Here is a 10,085-nt window from a genome sequence, read left to right on the forward strand (position 1 = left end):
ATCTCTCTTGCCACCAAGCTCCTCCTTGGCCACCTCCTGACTACCGACTTCCACCTAACTTCCGCCTATCCACCAACTTTCATCGGACTTACGTACAACCATCGATTATCACCAGACTTCTACCCAACCACCGACCATCATCGAACTTTCACTGACCACAAGCCATCGCCAGACTTATACCTGGACACCACCTTCGTCTACCAACTACAATCTTTCTGACCTCTATCGCGCGCTTATTACAATCTTTTTGACTGCCATCACCCAACTGTGATTCTTCTAACCTTCATCACCCAAAAATTATAGTCTCTTCAACTAAAATCTCCAAACTACGGTCTCCCCAACCATTGTTTCCTGACTACGGTCTCCAACATAACCATCACCAGACTACAGTCTTTTTGACCACCATCACCAACTATGGTCTTTTTGAGCTCTGTCGTCCATCGACTATGGCCCTTTTGACCACCGTCATTGACTACGATCTTTCTGACATCCATCTCCTAGTGACTACAGTCTTGTAACCATCGTCACCTAACAATGGTTTTTCTAACCTACGTCGCATGCTAGTTATTATCCTTCCAACAACCATCACCCAACTACAGTCTTCCAACTTCCATCACCTGACTGCAATCCTTCTGACCACTGTCACCTAACTATGATCTTTTTTTACCTCCTTCACCCACCGACCCCACCGATTATGGTCTTTTTGACCTTCATCGCATGCCGACTACATTCCTTTCTACCACCGTCACCCAACTACAATCTTTTTTACCTCCATCGTCTGACTACGGTCCTTCCAACCGCCATCACATAACTACTGCCTTTCTGACCTCCATCATTAGTCAATTATAGTATTTCCGACCTTTGTCGCCTTTCCTACGGTCTTTCCTACCATCGATACCCGATTATGGGCTTTTCGACTTCCATCGCCTACCAACTATGGTCCTTCCGACCACTATCGCCAGACTACAACTTTTTGATAGTGTGTACGTGTTTATGATTTAATTTGCTCAAAAATCTCTTTTAAATCTATCAAAACTTATTTTTAAAAGCAATTTTTGAAATCTAATAAATTTAATGTGATGAGTCTTGGGCTTCGTTTAGGACGGCTTTTTTTATTGTTTTATAAAATTATTTTTAGTGCAAAAATCTCTTGAAAGCAGTGCAAAAATAGTAGTTTAAAGTTGTTCCAAATGAAGCCTTAGTCTAACTATATTTTTAAGATAAGTTTGTTTGATAGCCTAGAGGCTACCTTATGTGTGAACACATTCATTAGTTCTCAATAGGGGAAGAAGGGGGGTTTGGATCAGTCTATCCAATTTGATTTTGAGCTAATATGAGCATTTATTGTTTTTGTCTTTTTTTGCGACATTTAGTTAGGTTTGAACTAGATACCTCTTAGTTGGAAGCCTAAGCTCTCAACCAACGAGCCAAGATGAGCTGTCTTTTTTTTTTTTTTGCCTCGAATTCTAACTTTTCAAGCTTCATTAGAATCATCATAATGAGAATCTCATTTAAAATATAAATTCAAATTGGTCAGAGTTCAAATGTTCTCTTAAATAATTTCTTACAACTTTTTTTTGTTTAGAATGAATTTAAATGCCTTAAGAAGCTTAAAAAATTATCCTTAATTAGATAGTGATTCTTTATTTTTCAAAAAATACTGTAAAAATACAGTTGATAGTTTAAATGTAAAAATATTGTGTTTTTTTATTACTTTATAAAGCTATTTTTAGTACAAAATTTTTTTTAGTATAATTTTTTTTTAACTTTAGAAAAGTCGTAAGAAAAACGTCCCAAATGAAGTTTAATAATTATTTATTTGAGATGTTATTTTATTGCTTTCTAAAATAATTTTCAAGTAAAAAAAAAATTAGTTCAAAAATTTGTATTAAAAAACTATTTTAAAAATAATAATAAAATTATCACAAATAAAACCTAAATAATAATGTAAATATCACTTTCTATCAATTTTGTATATTTATTTAATCGCACACGCTATCTTACTATGTGTGATAGTTACAGAACATTTAGTTTACTAAGCCTAATGATGCATAAATTAAGGGCTGTCTGCAAAAACGATACATACGGAACTCTTCCATAACCGACAGCAACTTCTTCATCCACGGATATCGCCGTTCTAAAATGCTGACACGTCAATTTTTTTTATTATAGAAATAAATTTATATTATTAGTTGATAACTTGATATTACTGAATTATTAAATAAAATAAATATAATTAAGTTAATAAATATTCACAAATATAATCATGTTAAAAATTTTAATTATTTTATTTAATAGTTTGGCGGTATTTATCTAAAAATTTAGTTATGTTTATGTAATAAAATAATTGTATTAGGAGATAACTGAAATTAATGTCAAATATCATAACAAATTTTAATTCTCAAACAAAATATATTATAATATATAAATAAAAATAAATAATGTAGAGGAATTTAACAAGGCTTTGAAAATCAAATCGGACCGATCGGTTCAACTAGTTGAACCGTGAACTGGTCGACCAACTGATTGTTGTTTACTCCATAACAAATTTCGAAGCGTTCAAAATGGCAGTTCAACCATCGAACCGTAAAATTGGTACCAGTTTCAAAAATCTAGTGCTTTCAATCAAATGTTTTTTGAGCCATTGATATTAAATATGATAGTTTAAAAAGGTAAAACTTATACGAAAAAAAACCCTATTGTTCATTTTCTTCCATGTTCATACGTAACTTCCTCCCGACCCCCGTCTCGTGCTCCTTCGTGAAACCTACTCCAAATCGAAGCCGCCCGCCTCGTGCTCCTTCACCTACTTGAATTTCATTAATGCTTCACGTAGGACAACATTCTTGAAATTTCTTCTAGGTGATTGTTTCATCTACTTGAATTTTTTAATTAAAATATTGGTGGATTCAATTATAATGAAATTGTTTAATTAAAATTTTGCTTATTTATTATCTCATATTTATTTCATCTTCAGAGCATCACAATTATAGGTGAAAACTATAAGATATCAAGAGAATATTGGATTTTGTTACTCAAGTTATGATTACAAAGAAGTCAGTTGCTCAAAACAATAATAAATTTAATTTTAAATTTAATGAATTTATTTATTATGTTTCTTTTATGCTTCATATTATGATTTTGTCAAATTTTTTTAGTATATAGGTACAAATGATTTTGATATTATTATAATATTTAAATATAATATGTATTTATTACATCATCCGGTTCAACTTCGGTCGAACCATCGAACTGCTAACCTCTCCTTCTTCCGGTTCGTCGTCCAATCCGATTTTCAAAGCCTTTGAATTTAATGTCCATATCCTATAAAAATTTCTCAAATTTATAACTAAGTGTATATTCAGGGCAGAAAGTTGGGGAAAAAAAAAAACTTTATGCCACTTCTTTTAACAACTTAATCAGTAGACGCTACAAAATTTAACTATTTATAAATTATTAATTATTTGATAAGAATAAATTAGAAAGAGCAGAAAGGGTAGATAAATATATATATATATATATCCGAATTGAATAAGTTTTAGGGAGTAAAACAAATGCGAAGTGATAAAGAGGAGGAAGGTAGAAGGGAGGACGAAAACACCGTCGCCTCTGCTTTTTTTCCTTTCTACGTCTCTCGCTGTCTACAGTGTCTAGGGTTTAATCTTTCTCTTGTAAAGGGGAAGAGGAATGGACGCTGCGGCCCACTCAGCCGATGCTGAAATGGCGGAGGCGGGGCCGCCGCTCGCGCATCAGGCGGCCGCGGGTTTGGTACAGCCGCCGGGGCTGGAGAGCATACAGGCCACGCTTAGCTATGGTGGCAGGTTCATCCAGTATAACATTTTCGGGAACGTTTTTGAGGTCACGTCCAAGTACGAGCCACCCATCATGCCAATCGGGAAGGGAGCATACGGGATCGTCTGGTGCAATTTATATTTCTCCTTGTTTTTTGCACCTTCTTCATTATACCTGTTGATTTTTCGTGTAAATTTTTGCATTGAGACGCTTATTCTTAAGTTTGGATTTGATAAAGTTGGCTGTTTTTCGTGGCTTCAGCTCGGCGTCGAATTCGGAGACAGGGGAGAAGGTAGCGATTAAGAAGATTGCTAATGCTTTTGACAATAAGATTGATGCAAAGAGGACTCTGCGGGAGATTAAGCTGCTTCGGCATATGGATCATGAAAACGTGAGCTGAGATGTCTTTTGTTTTCTTTAGCTGTGAGAATGTGCGGCGTGAACGCTGGTATTTGGGTTATGCAATTCAAATTTGAACTTTTTTGTAACGATGCGGTTACCTTTTGACTGGCTTTTGGCGAGAAATTAGCTATGTATTTGAGCAAGGTTTTTGAATATCGTGGTTTACTCCCATACTTCCTTTGTGCGGGCATGGAAGCCCATCCTGCCATATTCGATTTAAATAGAAACAATTTGAGCCTGAAATGAATATGAACTGAAATGGAAGACTACTGATTCATTACATGCATATGAACTTGGATTTTTGCATTTGCTGCACTCTTTTTATTTTCTTAACATGTTAGGTGCTCTGTATGATTCTTTAAAGAAAGCTGAGCTGTCTTTTAAGAAAATCTTTCATTTGGATTTGGGATTTGTCAAATAAGAATATTTTTTAAGGGTTTCCATAACCATGTTCCCATGCCATATTTCAGACATGAGATATTCCATTAATATTGCATTGGATTTATGCCTTTTATTTGTAAAATTCCCTACTTAGAAATTTAAAATAGGTAGAACTAAATTTTCAATTTTGGATAAATGATATAATGTGGTATATTATGTTTGTTATCTTACTAGAATGTTGCTATTCACTGTTCAATTATTTCCCACAAACCATGCAGATCATGCTTGTAAAACTCGTGTGCATATGCAAAGTGTGTAATTATTATTATTTTTTGGTTTACTTTTGCTCGATCCATGAGTTTACTCGATGCACATATGCATCTCATTCTCTCTCTTTTCACACTCACAACAGTGCAACATTTGTTCTACTATATTCGTATTTTATCTTGTTCCATTTCATTGCACGCTTTCATGCTTTATGGCTTATGTGTAGTCTCCTCTTCCTTTGATAGGCTTCCCTTTTCTTACATGTTTCAGAAATTTTATTCAAAATTTATGCCACATATTTCAACATTCAGAGTCCAGAGGTGTACTTTTCATAGTTTCCCAAGTGAATGTAAAAACTAGCCTTATTTATGGTGCACATGCTTTATTCTTTGCAGGTTGTTGCAATCAGGGATATAATACCACCACCCCAGAGGGAGCCATTTAATGATGTATACATTGCGTATGAGCTTATGGACACTGATCTCCATCAGATAATTCGTTCAAATCAAACTCTGTCTGAGGAACATTGCCAGGTTATGAATTATTATCAATCAAGATTCTCTCTTTCATTATATCCAACTGGGACAATTTTTTATTCAAATGAAATATTTGTTTGATATACAATAAATACTTTTTTTTGCATAGTGTGGCATACATATTGTGTCTGAAAACTTCACAGCAAGAAGTTTCAGAAACTATCATTTAATGATTTCCTAGTGATAGCTTAAATAATCTTTTCTCTCAATATTTTAGCCAATAATATTCATAAATTTGTGATATATAATAAATATTTATTTGCAGCCTATTGCAAGATGTATATTTACTATAATAATATGCTATGCTGCTATGATTGTGGCCATAAGTGTTGTTAAGCATTTGTTTTGCCTTTGAGGGGTGGCAAATTGACATATTTATTTGAGTCTAACTAGTATAATATTTGTTTTTTTAATGAAGGGTATTTTGTGTTTGCTATAAAAGCTTTTATTAATAGCATGATTTTCTTTAGTGTTAAAAAAAAAATACTTAGCAGGAAGATTTTCACAGTATTTAGGTAATCTTTCAATTTTATTTTTTTTGTTGTTTTCTCTTCATAAGCTTTTATTTTCAGCTTGCCCTGAGAGATGTGCGAAGTAAAATGGAGTTCTTGAGAGCTCTTCTTGAGCTCTTTTTGCGAGAGAGAGAGAGAGAGAAACAAAATTTGGAGGAAAACTTATCCTAAAGTTTTATTCCAAAATTTTGCCAAATCAATACATCTCATATAATGTCTATGTATAGACATTAGACATTTACATTGTTGTGGTAATCTACATGAATAATTTATATTAAAACTAAACCAACACCTCACAATCTTCACCTTGGTCTAGGTTTTACAATCAAATAACCACCTATATAGTTACGACAACCACATTGGCTTCATGTACTAAATCCACAAGCAATCCCGTCGAACCGAGCTCAATCCCGCTCGCGAATGACCTCCATCGTGCGTTCCAAACCACGACTCCAGCTCATGCTCCAACACTGACTCGTCAGTATTCCTCGGACACTCCTGCGCGCTCCAACCTGCGACCTTGCACTACACCTATTTGATTTTGAGTCCGTGAACAACTTGTCGTCGAGGTTCTTGATTTTATCCATTGCTCTGACACACAACATCAAATAAACCTCCTCACCGATCAACTTGTAATCAAACCTGGAAGCTCTACCTCAAATATCTGAATGGGTCTTTAGTAAAGAACAAGAAAAACATCTTGAATATTTGGCCTTCGGATCGATCTTTAATTAAGAAAAGAGAAATTCTGCTTTCATTCGGGTCGTTGCCTTGTCAACACCCGCAATCTGCGGCTAAATCCCCAGCTCCTACATGGATGTTGCCCCGAGGTTCACCTAGAAATTTTTGTTGTTTTGTATAGGTTGTTAAACGTAAGCTATTGTCTCAAGGCTAACCAAGAGGGGATGAATTGGTAATTTGCAATTTCTCTTGGATTTTTTAAATAGAAAACTGATTTTAAAACTCGTAGCAAGTTAATTTAAGTTTTTTTTTTTAAATAAAACTTTTCAACCACAATAAATAATTTGCAGTAAATAAAATGCGGAAATTAAAAGACAAAGATTTATAGTGGTTCGGTCAAATATGACCTACGTCCACTCCCTGAAGACTCCCTCTTCAGGTATTGCACTATTACCAAAATGTCTCTCCTTTTGCCCCCACAGCAAGGTGGAGAAGCCTTTACAAAACCTCTCTTTCACCAATCCCCGGTGTGGCAGAGAATTGTTGTCCTTTCACACCCTCCAATTGTCGGCAGAGAACTGTCGTTTGTTTACACTCTCCAAGTGTTGGCAGAGAACCGTCATCCTTTCACACCCTCCAAGTGTCGGCAGAGAATCGTCGTCCTTTTATACCCTCTAAGTGCGGCAGAGTACTTGTTCAACGATCTTCTCACGAGCAACTAGAAAGAAGAAAAAAAGAGTAATCATCAAAATCACAAAGAGATCCTTACGTTTGAGTAATCTTGTGAACCCTTCATACTCCACTTATAAGAAATCTCTCTCAAACACTCTCCCACACTCTCTTTCACTTGCTCTTGAAAAATCATGAAGACAAGACTTTGTCACATCAGTTTTAGTGGACCTTTTATATTAAAGACACGAAAAACATCCAGAAAATTGAAATTTTTTATTTTGAGCGTACACCATTGTACAGTACGATCGTATGTTCGTACGTACGAATAGTTCAAAAATTATTGTGTACGAACCTGTTGTGAATCGATACGAAATGTTTTTGTACACTCTGATCGTCCGGTACGAACCAAGTTTGCCCGGTACGAACAGTTAGAAAAATTTTCGCCTTCGTCGGGACGAAGAGGGGCTCCACAATTTCATACTCTGGATGGCGTACGTATGATGACAACATCATATGATACGATTAGTTACGAAAATTTTCAAGTTCATCTGGACGAAAAGGGACCCATCTAATTCGTACCCTGGACGACTTACATACGATTGTTATATCGTACAGTACGATCTGTACTTAGAAAAATTTTATGCTTCCTGTTCGTTTGACTGCTCGTTTGGGAAAAATAACTGATCAAATCATCCCGTACGAAAAGATTTCGTACAGTACGATCAGATTAAAAATTGTAGATTTTAAACTCTCCCCCGGTGTGTGTGTGTGCACAGTTACTCAATTACAATCACACTCTCAGACTCAATAAAATGAAAAATACAAACTTCGTTTACAATAAATTATAAACTGATATGATCTGAAATTTTCAACAATATGGAGTATGATTTCCCTAAAATGTTAGTACACAAACAGCAAAACAATGCATCCAAGATATGTTAGAAGAAATAATAATCAAAGCAATAATATTTGGAATCGTCAAAAACATACATGTTGCAAGAATATCAACAATCAAAAAATAAGTTGCAACTATCTCAAACAATTTCTGCTTCCCGCTTGTCACTGTCGGCGAACCATCTTTGTGCCCGTCGCTGACTATCAAACTTCCGGCCGGAAACCTCAACATCTGACTCGACGACAACATCCACACAATGCATCCAAGATATGTTAGAAGAAATAATAATCAAAGCAATAATATTTGGAATCGTCAAAAACATACATGTTGCAAGAATATCAACAATCAAGAAATAAGTTGCAACTATCTCAAACAATTTCTGCTTCCCGCTTGTCACCGTCGGCGAACCATCTTTCTGCCCGTCGCTGACTATCAAACTTCCGGCCGGAAACCTCCACATCTGACTCGACGACAACATCCACACAGCCCTAATTATGTTCCAAGCTCGGCCAACATGCGATCTCCTTCAGGCCTTTTGTCTCCACTTCAGGCACGGCCCAAGCGTGCTCCGCACGCGATCCTACCCGCGATCAAGCACTTGATCTCGCTGGTCCCGATCGCGCCAACCCACTTCCGCTCACACTGGCGCACACTGCACAGACTTCCGCCGCGCCCTGCTCGGCCTTCCGTCAAGTTCCTCCGTGCGCTTCCGAGCACCCGACCTGGGCGATCTCACTCCTTTGCGAGCTCCGCCCATTTTACGCAAATCAGAGCCACTTGCCTCCGACCAGTGTCCACACGAAGGTGATCTCGTTCTTTGTCCGCCTCTAAATCTCCAATCGTCTTCCACTCACGCGCGAATGAACACTTGGATGGAACTTTCAAGCTGCTTCCTCTCTTGCCTCCTGCTTTCCATCCAGCCTCAAGATCACCTTAACGAGGCTCTGATACCATTTGTTAAGAAAAATGGAGGAGTTCTTCGGAGCTCTTCTTGCAAGAGAGAGAGAGGGAGAGGGAGAGGGAGAGAGAGGGGAGGGAGAGAGATAAAATTTGTAGGAAAACCTATCTTAAAGCTTTATTTCAAATTTTCCTCAAATCTATACATCTCATACAATGCATATATATAGGCATTTATATTATTATGGTAACCTGCAGGAATAACCTATACTAAAACTAGATCAACACCTCACACAACTCGGTCTAACATCCAGGATGTGTGAGGTTGTGAAAACTGGACCGGGCAACAAACCAGAAGAGTGAGAGGTTCACGGTTCGATCCGGGGTTGAACTGGATGATGTAATAAATACTAATTTTATTTTAAAAAAATAAATAATCAAAATAATGATGCTATTATTGTAAATTATGTGACAAAAAATTAACGAGAACAAAAAATTATGAATAAAAAATACACAAATAATTAAAATAGCTCTTTTAAAATAAAAACTAAAAAGATATATAAAGTATTTGAGAAAGAATAAACGACAGAAAAATAACAAATTCTCATAATAACTATCAGGATAACATCACAAAATGCTTTTTCATAGGAAGCTCTATTCAAAATCAATCCTTGGCGAGATAATAGTAGAGTTGTGAATTGTTCAACCTTTTTACTTGTTTTAAACTTTTAATTTATTTCCTAATATGTAACTTTATTATCGGAACCGGCATTGGAGTGCTGGCAAAACACAAGATCCGAGTGATATCTAAAAATTAAAATCTTGCAATCTGTATTGCCCCAGGTCGAGTCGGGAAGAGGAGTTCTTCAAAGAAAATAGAAAATCAATTAGAAAGAGCAGGAGAAGCCGAGAAGAATAAGATACCCGGGAAATAGAAATATCAGGAAAGAAGGCGTCGTTTGTCCGTCTCTTCTCGTCGTTCGTCTCTCCCAGTTATTCTCCTCCCAGGCTTCCGTCATTTGTTTCTCCAGGATCGTTCATCTCTTGTGT

The 10,085-nt window shown here is 36.2% G+C and overlaps 1 protein-coding gene across 1 annotated transcript in view; it reads left to right on the forward strand.

Annotated features, from left to right (window-relative positions):
- The first annotated feature begins 3,539 nt into the window (after positions 1–3,539).
- Positions 3,540–10,085, forward strand: part of LOC110092230 (mitogen-activated protein kinase 1) — a 14,745-nt gene continuing 8,199 nt past the window's right edge. The window contains exons 1-4 of the mRNA XM_028699448.1: positions 3,540–3,920; positions 4,054–4,183; positions 5,238–5,375; positions 8,689–8,942. Of these exons, the coding sequence (XP_028555281.1) occupies positions 3,688–3,920; positions 4,054–4,183; positions 5,238–5,375; positions 8,689–8,942 (755 nt within the window). The 5' untranslated portion in view covers positions 3,540–3,687. The remainder of the gene's footprint in view (positions 3,921–4,053; positions 4,184–5,237; positions 5,376–8,688; positions 8,943–10,085) is intronic.

Source organism: Dendrobium catenatum, unplaced genomic scaffold, assembly GCF_001605985.2.
Source record: "Dendrobium catenatum unplaced genomic scaffold, ASM160598v2 fragScaff_scaffold_1288, whole genome shotgun sequence".
NCBI lineage: Eukaryota > Viridiplantae > Streptophyta > Magnoliopsida > Asparagales > Orchidaceae > Dendrobium > Dendrobium catenatum.